Raw genomic sequence first — 15,888 nt, 5'->3', positions numbered from 1 at the left:
AAGTGAAGTGAAGTCAAGCACTATGAGCTTTCCACGGTAGCATACGGCACGTCTAGTGCACCATTCTTGGCAGTAAGTGTCCTGAATCAGTAAGCTCACGACCACCAACACGAGTTTCCCACCGCTGCACTATGGGGCATTTGACCACCTTGGTTGGCCAAAACCCATTTTTTAAAAGTCGTTAAAACAAAAAATGTTATTTGAAAATGTGTTAACAGAAGACCATTTAACAATGTTACGTTTACAGATATCCGATAGAGGTCGCCACTGTTAAGTTAGAAGCTGTTAAATCAGCTGTTCGAAATCCAATTATCGGGCTGCTGTATTTCGACTTTTTGCTTGCAGTTTTAAAGTGCTTTAAATTTGAGTTTTTAAGCAATTTAAGTAAACTTTTTGGATTGGATTTGAAGGATTATGCTATGTACTAAGTAGTTGTGTGGTTAGACAACAAAAATCAGACGGTTTTTTCTTATAAATGAGTGTTAAAGGGAGTGGTCTAACAAGTACGTTTTCGTAAGAAAACTAAATTTCAAATGAAGCAACAAAGTGAGTCCAGCGGAGTCCACTTTTGGAACTTATTGGGATTTGTAGATTATTTAATTGTTTTTAAAATGTATATGGTCAGAATCGCCACTTATTGCCACTTTTTCTGTAATTTAATTTTTTAGAACATAACCTCAAATTTCACACAATCCTATCGTTTAAACTGGTGGCTAAGGAAGTAAGGACTTTTCTGGCCTTAAATTATTATCAAAATAGAGTAGAAATACTTAGCTTTGTAATTCACTAACTTAAGTGGACTTTAGCGACTTTAAAACGAAAGTTGCGCTACAAATTGAACAAAAAGTCGCACAAATGTAGAGTAAATTCTTTCCTTTGCACTTCTTTTTGAGAACTGTAGGATATAGTCGTCCACTTTGTACGAAACTTTTAATATTGTTTTAAAAACTAACATAATTGCTATTTCTATAGTTATGTGCATTTATTTCCAAAAACAGCAAAGTTAATTTGATCGTTTCTATGGCAGCTATATGATATAGTTGTCCGATCCGGATGATTCTCATATATAATATGCGTAGAGATAAAAAATGGCGACTGGTAAAGTTTCAAGTCAATATCTTTTGAATTGACCGAGTTATTAATATCGGCCAAGAAAAGTGGTCAAATGCCCCATAGTGCGCTGCAAGGATCTTCAAGGAGCAGTTTTATGTGGAGGACCTACTGACGGGCGCACATACACAGGAAGAGCTAATTCATAATCTACAGCAAAGGTTTTTGGCATTCATTGGGATCCAGAAGAGGATACGTTATCCTACAAAGTTTGCCTTACACCAAATCCGGACAACCCCAAGCGCCAAGTGCTGCCTGACGTGGCACGGATCTTTGACCCGCTGGGTATTTTGTCGTCAGTGGTGGTGCAGTTTCAAATTCTGTTCCAAAAGTTGTGGTTACTCGATCTCGGCTGGGACACGAAGCTTCCTCCAAAGATTGCTGACTGGTGGAACAAATGCCACAACGACCTACACATACTTCGGGAATTACGCCTGCCAAGATTTGTCGAAAACGAGGGCGATCACATCGAACTGCATGGGTTCTCAGATGCCTCCATTAAGGCATACTCCGCACTGGTGTGAGCAGACGGCACCGAATCTGTTTCACTCATAGTAAGAAAAACCAGAAATACATGCATGGTGTGATCGACCTGGCTTTCACACCGACCATCGAAGCTCAAAACATTTGTAGCAAACAGCACTTCAAAAATACTTGACGCATTGCCGCGCAGTGCATGGCATCATGTAAACACAAAGGAGAATCCGGCGGACTCCGCCACATGAGGAATGCTTCCTGCCGACCTTCTCCATTTTGACTTATGCTCTATGGGGAAGAAGTCCGTTTTTTTTAGGCCTAAACTCTAGTTTTAAAGATAGGGCCTTGAAAGTTATAATATAATTATAATTAAGAAATCTCAATTAAATATGTTTTATTTAAAGCGAGCTTTTGCTTGTGCGGTCTGTGCACGACTGCTTCATCCGAGCTTTTATTGTAGGGGAGAGGTCTGTAGGTTGGGACGGTCTGTAAGTTGAGACACTCAATTTTCTCAAAACTTTTTCACTAAAACAATTGTTATTATTTTTTTTTAAGTCCTTTTTAGTGACAAAACTTTTGGAGAAAACATTATAAGCCAGGCTCTAGCCAGATTTTAGCTGTGAGAGTCGTGTACCATTTTTCACCACAAAAGTTTTTGTCCACTTTTTTTTTGTATGAAAAATAGCGCTGATTTTAACATGGGCATGTCCTAGGGGCTCATCACTGCCAGAAACTAGCGCTTTCTTAGCACCTGTTCATCACCATTTTTCAGCGCTTAATTCATCACCAAATTCGGCGCCGAAATATCACCCAAAATCATCAGCAAAAAGAGAGAAAAATAATAAATATGTTGAATTTCATCGCCTTTATCGAAAGTTTTATTTCTTTTCACTTTATTTTACTACATAATTTTTGGAAAATTATTTTCATACTTTTACATTAAATTAATAGATTTTTACCAACTACGGCGACTTGTAGGGTCTTCGGTACGTTTGTCATGGCTTCAGGAGTCTTGGTGAGCTCCGTTTTCGCGCATGGATATTTTTCACACAGCTCCGCATCCTCTCCTGAGGCTCTGTAGGCTTCACCTGACCAATGGGATCTGAATTTGGAAAATATGTACATATTTTTATAATATTATATAATATTAGAATATTAGACAAGAACGATAAAAACTTACTTAGAAGTGCAAGAATAACATCCTTCTGGGGTGTATGACAAAATGATCTCATCTGAAATTATATTGTTTATGCACTATGGTATGACCTAAAAATGAGAAGCTATAATAATTTCGACAAGACAAAGTTATAATACCCTTTAAAATTCCTTACCTAAAAATGCATTCTTGATTAATAGCACTTTTGTTTAAACTTGAAAACAACTTATCACAGTTAGAACGCAACTGAAAAACGCGGAACAACGGCGCCTGCTTTTCAGAAATAGAAAAAGAATACTGAGCGAGAAAAACAACATCTCTCAATCTCTCTTGTTGTTCTTTTCCCTTTGTCATCGCGATCGCGCTTGCCTAATTTGTCTCTACCCCTGCGCAGAGAGAGAGATTGAGAGAGAGAAATTTGTAACAGACATTTTTCAAATCGGACCATTCATTAAAAAGTTATACGAAATCAAAAAAATGTTATATATCCATCTCCTTCGCACTCCCTTTAGCCGAGTGACGGGTATTAGATAGTCGGGACACGAACCCGACTATAGCGTTCTCTCTTGTTGTATGTGTGTTTGTGCATATGTACGAATTCAGCCCGAGAGTTACTGTACAAGCACGGCATAACTAAACCTCCCGGAGCTACCCTAGTTTCTAAATTGTTGAAACTTTGACTTTTATTGAGAAAGAGAACAACGACCGACCAAAAGGGCCAGTCGTTGCCTTTGGACCCATTTTTGTCAACGCAGCACTTGAGAGGAAACATCTACTCCTCTCAAACCAGGAAACAGGACACCGACTCAGCAGATCGCCACTCGAAGCAGCGGAACTTGAGGATGTATTAGGATGTAAGATATATATAAGATCTATGTACTTTTGGCAGCGGCGGTCTCATGGTCACCGCTGAAAATTATAGAAGTCAGTCTCTAAGTTGGTAGAACCGAAGAAAGTTGTGTTTTCTTATTTATCTCTTCATCCATCGCTTTAAAGGAAAAAATACTTAACAAAGAACTTATAAACAAGTCACCAACTCCGCAAAGACGGGAATCAACGTTTGGTTTTAACCATAACTAGATCTCTAAAACAGCACTGAGTCGACTGCGACGCCGCACTATGGGTAAAAATCCCAATTTTGGTGCATAAACCTATTTATTTTCATAATTTATTTTAATGAATGGACCAATGAATCGATTCTTGACATCTTCATTTGAAGAAAACCGCCTTCCAAAAATTTTTGGTGGCAAATCTGTAGTTTTGCCACTGCAACAAAGTTGCCTGATAGAGATACCTAGCAATGTCGGAAAATTGAGAGAAAAATTAGCTTACTTTGCTTGTTAATTGTGTGGTGTGAAAGAAGACTTTTATAAATCTGAAAATGGAAATTCCTTGCAAAGGTATTTGTTAATGTAAATTAGCTTAAATGTTTTCTTTTATGTGTCTTGTTGTCCAACTGTGAACTTTCTTATATGTGTATCTTTATAGATTTGAGCTAGCGATTGTGTTTGTGTTTGTGGAGTATAAATTCTTAATGGCACAGAGTTCCAAAGAAGAAAAAAACGAGGAATTAACCACAAAAGTGTCCTTGTTGCCATACAATTAACCATTTTTGCTCCTTTTTGGTAAACTTGCGTTTATCTAGCCACATATGCGTTCACTAATTACTTTTGGTTCCCTATGAAGCCACATCATAATTGAAAAATACATTGTTCCTGTTGACTTCTTAGCAGAAAGTGCATCAGAACCTAGGCACAAACTTTGTTTGTAGCCAGGCGTAGTTTTCTGAATCGTCACTAATAAGGAAGTAAGAAATGCACAAAAAAAATTTCAATATAATATCTTTTAAACTTGAGTTTTTGCACCAAAAACGGGTTTTTTACCCATAGTGCGCCGGCAGAGTTCAAACAAAAATTCTATTAATCAAGAATTTTCAAGGGTATTAAAACTTTGTCTTGTCTTAATTACACTATGCAGCATCAAAAATTAACCTCGATGAATGCTATATTTTTAGATTCGTTACGAGTTCCCAAGTTAAACTGCGTTTTCCAAAGAGTTCCCCGACGCAAGGATTCTTAGCAAAAGGACCTCAAAGTTCGAAAAATGCTGAAATTGACCAACTTTGCGGAGCTGTCAGAGGCAAATGGATGCATGGCTTGGTTCGAAGTTAAAGTTTTTTAAAAGATACACCCTTTATCTTTCAAACCCCATACATAAAATAATTTTAGGATTTTTTTTAAGGCAGAAATAAATTCCAAAAAACATAGTCTAAAAACTGAAAAACATACAGCTGCGGTCAATATAGTAGCAGTGTTGCCGCCTTGTGTTTTTAAAAGTTTGATGTTGTAATTTTTTCTTATCCAATTAGTCTAATAGTAAAATAATAATCAATACAATATTACCAGGAAAAGATCAATTACAACAACAAACTTTTAAATACACAGGGCGGCAACACTACTACCATTTTGACCGCTGCTGTATACTTTTAAGTTTTTTGACTATGTTTTCTAGAATTTGTTTCTGCCTTTAAAAAAATCTTAAAAATTTTTTAAGTATGGGGTTTAAAAGATAAAGGGTGTATCTTTTAAAAAACTTTAACATCGAATCAAACCATGCATCCATTTGCCTCTGAGAGCTCCGCAAAGTTGGCCAATTTCAGCATTTTTCGAACTTTGAGGTCCTTTTGCTAAGAATCCTTGCGTCGGGGAACTTTTTGGAAAACGCAGTTTAACTTGGGAATTCGTAACGAATCCAAAAATATAGCATCCATCGAGGTAAATTTAAAAAGCACTAAAAATGCTGCACAGTGTTATTATAGCTTCTCATTTTTAGAATATGTACATATGTATGTTTTATTTTTAATATTTTTAGGTCAAGCTGACGGTACAAGGTGCATAAACAATATAATTTCAGATGAGATCATTTTGTCCTACAGGCCAGAAGAATGTTATTCTTGCACTGCTAAGTAAGTTTTTATCATTCTTGTCTGATATTCTAATATTATATAATATTATGAAATATATACAGTGTGCCACTTAAGTCTTGATACACCAGTCGATGTTGACTTAATTGGCAAATTGCTCCTTTATTGAAGACATTCAAAAAAACTGGGTATGCCATGTTGTTTGTTTCACTTTTGTAAACAATAATAAAAAAATAATAACTTTTCCATTTCATTAACGTACAAAAGAAGGAAAAACTGAAAAAAGTCGACATTTTAGCACCACAAAAGTTATGATACCACTAAGGCCTGACGCTCCCCTCCCATACAAAACAGAGTTTTGAGGGGAGCTAATAAATAATAGTAGTAATAATTTGCCAATCAAATTAAAATCGACTGGTGTATCAAGACTTAAGTGGCACACTGTATATATTTTCCAAATACAGATACCATTGGTCAGGTGGAGCCTACAGAGGCTCCGGAGAGGATGCGGAGATGTGTGATAAATCTCCATGCGCGAACAGGCAGCTCACCAAGACTCTGGAAGCTAAGAACGTACCGAAGACCTCTATAAGTCACCAGAGTTTGTAAAAATCCATTAATTTAATGTAAAATTAAAGTAAAAAGTAAAATGATGTAGCAAAATTAATTAAAAATAATTAAACCTTTTGATAATATTTCCAAAAAGGAGATGAATGAAACCGCAGGGCAAGACAACGCATTTACACAGAAACACACGCACATTCATATGTAAACTGGCACGCAGATCTTTACTTACTTAATACTGCCGATTCTTAACTTTCATCATATTATGCTCTGAATTAAGATTGGGTCAAGCATTTGGCAATTTATAAATGCAAATAATAAGTGTATACTACGTACTTACCGAAAGATTTGTAGGCTTCCCCATCCACTTGCTTTAAAATGTGGTCCATTTCTCACACTTTTAGTCAATATTGAACTTTGTATAACTTTTTACTGATCACTCGAAGGACAACCCACAAAGAAGCAATGTCTTTGTCCTAGTGTGACCGCAAATAGTTTAAGAATGTACTTAATTATACCATTTTTCTATGGAGATATAGAATTTCTTGCCTAGAATCAAAGGCGGCAAGAAAAAAGTGCCGAAAATATCGCCTTTAATCCAAGAAAATATCGCTATTAATTAATTACACTATGCAGCATCAAAAATTAACCTCGATGAATGCTATATTTTTGGATTCGTTACGAATTCCCAAGTTAAACTGCGTTTTCCACAGAGTTCCCCGACGCAAGGATTCTTAGCAAAATGACCTCAAAGTTCGAAAAATGCTGAAATTGACCAACTTTGCGGAGCTCTCAGAGGCAAATGGATGCATGGCTTGGTTCGAAGTTAAAGTTTTTTAAAAGATACACCCTTTATCTTTCAAACCCCATACATAAAATAATTTTAGGATTTTTTTTAAGGCAGAAATAAATTCCAAAAAACATATTCAAAAAACTGAAAAACATACAGCTGCGGTCAAAATCGTAGCAGTGTTGCCGCCTTGAGTTTTTAAAAGTTTGATGTTGTAATTTTTTCTTATCCAATTAGTCCAATAGTAAAATAATAATCAATACAATATCACCAGAAGAAGATGAATTACAACAACAAACTTTTAAAGACACAGGGCGGCAACACTACTACTATTTTGACCGCAGCTGTATGTTTTTAAGTTTTTTGACTATGTTTTCTAGAATTTGTTTCTGCCTTAAAAAAAAATCTTAAAAATTTTTTAAGTATGGGGTTTAAAAGATAAAGGGCGTATCTTTTAAAAACTTTAACATCGAATCAAACCATGCATCCATTTGCCTCTGAGAGCTCCGCAAAGTTGGCCAATTTCAGCATTTTTCGAACTTTGAGGTCCTTTTGCTAAGAATCCATGCGTCGGGGAACTTTTTGGAAAACGCAGTTTAACTTGGGAATTGGTAACGAATCAAAAAATATAGCATCCATCGAGGTAAATTTAAAAAGCACTCAAAATGCTGCACAGTGTTATTAGATTCGTGCAAAAGTATGTAACAGGTAGAATGAAGCGTTTCCGACCCTATAAACTATATATATTCTTGATCAGGATCACTAGCCGAGTTGATCTAGCCATGTCCGTCTGTCCGTCTGTTAGCGTTTCCGACCCTATAAACTATATATATTCTTGATCAGGATCACTAGCCGAGTTGATCTAGCCATGTCCGTCTGTCTGTCTGTATGAACGCTGGGATCTCGGAAACTACAAAAGCTAGAAGATTGAGATTTCCCACACATGTTCTTGGGCTTCCTACGCAGCGCAAATTTATTTCAGCCGAGTGCCACGCCCCCTCTAACGCCCACAATCGCCCACAAACAGTTTTAAAATGTGTCCTGCGCCCACATCTGTGTCCTGCGCCATTTATTAAAGAGTTATACGCAATCAAAAAAATGTTATGTATCCATCTCCCTCGCACTCCCTTTAGCCGAGTGACGGGTATTAGATAGTCGGGACACGAACCCGACTATAGCGTTCCCTCTTGTTTTTAATTTGTTATTGGCTTACCGCTTCTGCACATGCACAGCCAAAGATCAAATTTTTTATTCTTTGCGCCGCGGTTAAAGGCGTTCATCGGAATTCATCCGCTAAATCGGTTTTTTTTTATTTTCTTACTTCTCGCTTACTCCTATGGTTAGTTAGCTGTTTTCGTCGTACTAAGCTTAATCCAAAATCACTATTCTTCTTATTCACTTAAAAAAAATAATGACAAATTTCCATAAACTTAAGAAAAAATTTCGCGCTTTAAAATCACGTGCCATTTTTAAAAATTAATGGCGATTTTTTTCTGAGTATACCTGATACATACTTTCCCACAAATACAATATATACTTTACTATACGAGTAACGGGCAGGATAATACCGTCTGCAAGGATATAAAAACATAATTTGCACTACTTACTTGACTTAAAAGATTTAGTATAACATCGCCTTCAAATTGCTCCAAGCAGCACAGTAATTGAGGTATCCATGGGAGCCAGTAAGACGGTGGAATGCCCGGCACATACTTTTCCAAGGTACTTATAAGGGTTTTAGTATGATTATCATAAGACATAAACCATAAAACTTTTGCAATATATTTTCTAGTTTTGCTTTCAATTTGATTTCTGCTTGCATGTAAATAACATATTAATGCATTGGCGGCAAGTGAGATTTGCCTTTCCTTTAGAAAAATTTGTTCCATGTAATCGCCCCACATAGCCCAGGCTTTCGTGAGGCCATCATGAAGCTGTGCAGCAGCACTAAAGGATTTTCCAGCTTCCTCAGTTCGTCCAATTTGAGCTAACAACAAACCTTTTAAAGCATAAAATTCAGCATTCATTTCGCCAGTAAAGTATTTTAAATTTGTGGACTCAATAACTTCTAGGGCTTCATTAATTTCATTTTTTCCAGATGTTGAGGGCATTTGAAGGTAGCATTTTACTTGCTGTCGAATTTTCTGCATAAAAAAAGTAAAGAAATTTTTTATTAATGGATCAACCAAGCCAACTATTATGATATACGTTTTAGTGATTGTACTGCAGCGATATTTAAATTATTATATTGAAAAGATGTATGTAATATGTACCGAAAAATGGTTTAAAAACAAGAGAATACTAATTTTAATAAAACCCTTCTAGAGATTTTGAAAACTTGTTTCCCGATTCGGACTTTGAGACATATTATGTTTGGTTCTACAAAAAACATATTTATACCCGTTACTCGCAGAGTAAAAGGGTATATTAGATTCGTGCAAAAGTATGTAACAGCTAGAAGGAAGCGTTTCCGACCCCATAAAGTATATATATTCTTGATCAGGGGCACTAGCCGAGTCGATCTAGCCATGTCCGTCTGTCCGTCTGTCCGTCTGTATGAACGCTGAGATCTCAGAAACTACAAAAGCTAGAAGGTTGAGATTTCCCACACATATTCTTTGGCTTCCTACGCAGCGCAAGTTTATTTTAGCCGAGCGCCACGCCCCCTCTGACGCCCACAATCGCCCACTAACGATTTTAAAATGGGTCCTGCGCCCACATTTTTAAAGATTTCCGAGAAGTAGAAGAAGAAGAAGAAGACATTTTTCAAATCGGACCATTCATTAAAAAGTTATACGCAATCAAAATTTATATATCTATCTCTCTCGCACTATCCAGTACAGCGTTCGCACACCCTTTAGCTGAGTGACGGGTATTAGATAGTCGGGACACCAACCCGACTATAGCGTTCTTTCTTGTTTTCTTATGCATTCGTGTCAATAAATTGCTATTTACTACACTCATAGAAATTTTTACCTAAATAGTAAAAAAGTCGCCCTAAAACAGAGGTCGACCTAGCACTACGAAAAATTGTCTTATTATACGGGTGGCTAGCCCTAACTACACGAAAAATCGCCATGGAAAATATTTTTTAGGGTTAGTTTTTTTAAAAAGCCAAATTTGCCTTATTTTTTAGGGCGAATTTTTATGAGTCGACTCCAAAAGTAATTCCTTGTTTTTAGGGCGAAATCGGCCTTAAAACATAGCACCAAAATATTCTGAAATTGCCCTAAAAACAGGGAAGGGTCAAACGAAATTTTTAGACGCAATTAAGGGATACATGTGTCTATGTGTGTGAAGTTGACAGCCCACCGGGAAAGTGAGAAGGTGGTTCTTTGTGTGCTGAAAATCCTGTTCCTTTTAGCAGAAAGTGTTGGAAATCCTGTATCTTTCAGCAGGCGACGGTGTAGGGAAAATGTAAATTCCCTAGGAAAACCACATAGAAACCTCATTTCCCCCTTACTTTTTGTGTCACCCCCGTGTATTTTGAAACCAGAGACGGAAGAAATGTAAGGGGTAAATGAGGTTTAGTCTCTTCCGCTTGTATGGAGAAACCTCATGAAAATATCATATTTTCCACAGGAATGTTCCCGCTGGGACGTCAAACTAAGTAAATATGTGTGTATATTACGGCGGACCTCTTTCGGTAATACTATACAACCCTAGTCAAAAGTATTTTCACAAATTTGAATGTTAACTGTACTCATATTTTGAACTTATAATATAAACATTTTGGCACCTTTGGAAAGAGCACTTCAATTCCGTTTAAATGACACAAAAATTTTCTTAACCCATTAAGCACCCTTTGAAAAGTGGGCAAATTAGACAATTTTTTTTGAAAGTCAAATTTTTTACTCTTTCTCTGGGGCTTAAAACAAAAATGTTTTAATGCAAAGTTGTTCCCCAATCAAAATTAATAATACCTGCAAAAAAAAAAAAATTTCAAAATATTTTTCCTTGAATTTTTTATGATTTTTTTGAAAATAGCTATTTTTGCCGCTTTTTCTTCCTTTTCATACAAAATTTTACTGAGAGGTCTCCATTCAAAAAATCATAAAAAATACAAGGAAAAATATTTTGAAAATATTTTTTTTGCAGTTATTATTAATTTTGATTGGGGAACAACTTTGCATCAAAACATTTTTGTTTTAAGCCCCAGGAAAAAAGTTGAAAATTTGACTTTCGCAAAATTTGCTCACTTCTCAAAGGGGTCTTAATGGGTTAAGAAAATTTTTGTGTCATTTAAACGGAATTGAAGTGCTCTTTCTATAGGTGCCAAAAGTTTATATTATAAGTTCATAATATAAGTACAGTTAACTTTAACATTTGTGAAAATACTTTTGACCACCCCTGTATATTAGCGGGTTCACCCCCGAAATTCGCGAAAAAATTATCCTCGATGAACCGCGATTTCTTAAGAATTTACGTGCAACAAGAACTTGGCGGTCGGCCATGGTCCTCTTTTAAATGAATTTCAAAGTTCCCGTGTTCAGTTGAAACTTTACAAAATTTGACTTGGAAGCAGCCACGAGGAGAAATTGGAAGTGTGGGAGAACAAAGTAAGTACATTAATAAGAGTTTACATAAGGTGTGTTTCAAAATTATACGACACCAACACACTTATTTTTTGAAAATTTGTATCGTTGTTGTTGTTTATAGAAAGCGAAACATTTAAATGCAGATCGAAAGAACAATGTATGATGCGTACGAAAAAAAATACCACGCGTCCTTGATCATCTTTTTAAGGTTTTACCGCTAATTTTTCGAAATATAGTCTATTTTTCGGTTAAGTGCGATCGTTCCATAATTATACGACACTATCGATTTTTTCCGGTTCCAATGATCAAACTTAACCGAAATTTTTTTTCTGGTTAAATATAAACTAAAAGGTTCCATTTTGAGAGTAATCTAGCCCAAAGGTCATTTCAATCTTCAACCCATACATAAATATTGAATATGTCTCTCTACACCTCAAAAAAGTAGTTTTTCGAAGTCATACCCCACAATTCGTCTTAACTTTTGTCTGGTCAATATTCTTTGAATCAAATAAGAATCCTGTTTACTTCATTACGTGCACGAAACAGACCTCCAAAATAATTTTCTAGAGAATTGCCCGTTTTGAACAAAACCTGTTTTATTCCAAAAATATTTAATTTTGGGCGATACTTCCTGTCAAAATGCAAAACTTTGTTTTTCAAAACCTTAATAAACTTTCCACATTTCACGATTGGAACATTTGAAATGCGATCCCCAGTCTGCGCCACTTTGAAGTTTTTCGAAATTTTTTCATACGAATTTGAGTGTTTTCTCCATGGGATTTCATTAAGGGAGCGCAGACTGTTCCAATCGTGAAATGTGGAAAGTTTATTAAGGTTTTGAAGAACAAATTTTTGCATTTTGACAGGAAGTATCGCCCAAAATCAAATATTTTTGGAATAAAACAGTTTGGTTCCAAAAGGGCAATTCTTTAAAAAATGATTTTTGAGGTCTGTTTCGTAATACACTGATTCAAAAGTGTTAAGAATATTGACCAGACAAAAGTTAAGACGAATTGGGGGATACGACTTCGAAAAAAAACTTTTTTTAAAGTATAGAGAGAAATATTCAATATTTATGTATGGGCCGAAGATTAGAAGGATCAAAGATCCACCCCAAAGCTGGATTACTCTCAAAATCGAATCTTTTAGTTTATATTTAACCAGAAAAAAAATTTCGGGTAAGTTTGATCATTGGAACCGGAAAAAATCAATGGTGTCGTATAATTATGAAACACCTTAAAATTAAGATTTTATTATAACTTATGCCACGGAGGCAAATATTTTATTGTTTTCACATGAAATTCTTTGTTTTGTTATAACAATTAAATACAAACACAATGACCTTAATACGACTTTTAATAAAAAAAATATTTAAGAAATTAATGGTGTCGTATAATTTTAAAACACACCTTATGTATGTACATTAGGGTGGACTTTTTTTGTATGAAATTTCTAAGACCATGCTCTCACCCATTCATATACAGGGGTGGTCAAAAGTATTTTCACAAATGTTAATGTTAACTGTACTTATATTTTGAACTTATAATATAAACTTTTGGCACCTATAGAAAGAGCACTTCAATTCCGTTTAAATGACACAAAAATTTTCTTAACCCATTAAGACCCCTTTGAAAAGTGAGCAAATTTTGCGAAAGTCAAATTTTCAACTTTTTTCCTGGGGCTTAAAACAAAAATGTTTTGATGCAAAGTTGTTCCCCAATCAAAATTAATAATAACTGCAAAAAAAATATTTTCAAAATATTTTTCCTTGTATTTTTTATGATTTTTTGAATGGAGACCTCTCAGTAAAATTTTGTATGAAAAGGAAGAAAAAGCGGCAAAAATAGCTATTTTCAAAAAATCATAAAAAACACAAGGAAAAATATTTTGTAATTTTTTTTTTACAGTTATTATTAATTTTGATTGGGGAACAACTTTGCATCAAAACATTTTTGTTTTAAGCCCCAGAGAAAAAGTTGAAAATTTGACTTTCAAAAAAAAATTGTCTAATTTGCCCACTTTTCAAAGGGTGCTTAATGGGTTAAGAAAATTTTTGTGTCATTTAAACGGAATTGAAGTGCTCTTTCCAAAGGTGCCAAAATGTTTAGATTATAAGTTCAAAATATGAGTACAGTTAACATTCAAATTTGTGAAAATACTTTTGACTAGGGTTGTATAGCCTCTTTGTATCCTTAATCCATAAAAGAAAGAAAAAGTAAAAAATAATTAGCTTTACGGCTTTAAAGTTTATTACGCATTTTTCAGATTCATCTAGATGCCGTAGACTTGATTTTATACTTTGACAGTATTTTAAAAAGGATCTTAATCACTTTCCCGAGCTTATTAACAAGGGATGAAGTCGGTGATAAACTTAAAATCCCTGGGAGACAATTACAACTTAAAAATAACAATAATAACGAATAATCAATGACTTTTAGAGTACAACCTATAACTATTACGGTCCCTAAAAAATAATAGTGAATACCGTTGTATCTTAAGCCAGCATTTCTTTAACGATAATTTTTATTAGCGAACGCAAAAGTAATAGTTAATCTTCAAAACTGTAAAATTTAATCTCTATTTTATTGTGAGTTACAAAAAAAAAATGGTGGATCGGGGATCGAACTCGGTTCTTTTTGTTCTGAGACAAGCTCTACAGGCTAGGCTACTTACAACTGTTAATGTTCATGAAATAAATTTCTACTTGACTCTTTTATTCGAGCGAAACCAAAAAGTTGACATGTTAAAATCTGACAAGAAATGGAATGGAATCTGACAAGAAATTCCTAGTTTTACACTTAATTTTTAGCGAAACTTTAGGGCCATTGCGCATCGCCTAAACGATGAAATAACATTTTTCGGTTTTCGCATAAATATTGGACACAGAAACCTACCATTTAAGATGCTGAGCTCAGTTGACCTTAAAAAAGTCCACCCTAATGTACATATGTATGTGTATATATATATATGTAAACAGTTCTTGCGTTAAAAAGATGATGCAACAGAATACGCACATACATATGTACATATATATATATACAAGAGAACTGCATTTATGCACCACACATACCGCTTTTACAAGTGCATGTGCAAAAACAACCCACAAATTTCTATTGCATCATTTCGTCAGTGCTCGAAATTTGCAATTAAAATCGGAACGCCGCCCATCAATTGTGATATTAATCGAAGCCAATCAATAGGGCACCACAGCATCCTGACCCTCTTATCCTTCCTCCTGTTTTCCCATTTCCCCGCTCAGCTGACAGAGTAAACAGCCATTAGCTAGCTGGCTAACGAGCAATAACCGCTTATACTTCCCCAACCCCGACTGTGATCCGCAGACAAATGCAAATTTGACAATAATAAAATCAAACACATGACAATAATCGCACATATTTGACAAAAAAATCGAAAATAGAGGAAAATTTAAAGAAAGCGAAGCACGCGAATCGGCATATCATGAAGTTTAGTTTTTAATTTGCATTTATCTTATTTTTTTTCTTTTTCGATAATATAACTGCCCTGCTTACGCAAAATTGCGAAACATTATGTACAAAATAGGTTTTATTAGGGGAGAAGGGGGCTCAAATAGTCCAAGGGCATCAATAGTATGTGGCCCTAGTGGCCAAACGGCTCGTTTAGATTGTGCGCCGTGTTTACTGAAGGTTCCTTAGAACACCAGAAGGCTGCATTAAAAATTGAGCTTTAAGCGCCATCAGTTGAACAAATTACTAACCAATTTCTGTCAATATCACATTCCTGAAACTCGTCTCATTCTGTTCGGGACACTAGGTCGCTCGCGAGATTTTTTAAAAAAATTATTTTCTGAAGGCCAATTGTATGCCCAAAGCGTTTCTCTTACTAAATATTTTGTAGATCTTCAATCTTCGTGGTATTTAGCCAAACTTCAAAATTCCATTTGGGGTGAAAATGGTTGAGGGTACTTTGTGATAACACATGGTCTTTAATTTATTTCTTATGACTTCTGCAGGTTGGTAGAACTATTGGTCATAGTCGCAGTATTGGTTGCGCTTATGGCCGAATTTGTAAGCGAGAGTTTTCTGAGCCAGATTGCAGTCAAACTGAACAAAATGACCTAAGTAGCGGTTAAGGGCGGCAAAACAAAAATTTGACAACGCGAAACTTTTAAGGAATAATAGAACTCTAGAAATCAAGAAAGAAAAATAACAAATTTACAAAAATATGGACCTCTGCGTCAAAGAGCTATAATCGCATTTTTAACAGCTAAAGAAAGGTTTGAAAAAAAAACAACAACAAATTTACTCAATTCTAAATCGAAGGATTAGTGTCTAAAGAGTCCAATAAAATT

The 15,888-nt window shown here is 35.3% G+C and overlaps 1 protein-coding gene across 9 annotated transcripts in view; it reads right to left on the bottom strand.

Moving 5' to 3' along the window:
• Positions 1 to 15,888, bottom strand: part of Nipped-A (Transcription-associated protein Nipped-A) — a 520,496-nt gene that overhangs the window by 91,510 nt on the left and 413,098 nt on the right. For all 9 annotated transcript variants that reach the window (XM_070213827.1, XM_070213829.1, XM_070213828.1 and 6 more), the window contains one exon: positions 8,628 to 9,164. In XM_070213827.1, the coding sequence (XP_070069928.1) occupies positions 8,628 to 9,164 (537 nt within the window). The remainder of the gene's footprint in view (positions 1 to 8,627; positions 9,165 to 15,888) is intronic.

The sequence above is a fragment of the Drosophila takahashii genome, chromosome 2R (assembly GCF_030179915.1).
Source record: "Drosophila takahashii strain IR98-3 E-12201 chromosome 2R, DtakHiC1v2, whole genome shotgun sequence".
Classification (NCBI taxonomy): Eukaryota; Metazoa; Arthropoda; class Insecta; order Diptera; family Drosophilidae; genus Drosophila; species Drosophila takahashii.
Note: the sequence above shows the minus strand (reverse complement) of the source record. Positions and strands in the feature narration are given on the sequence as shown.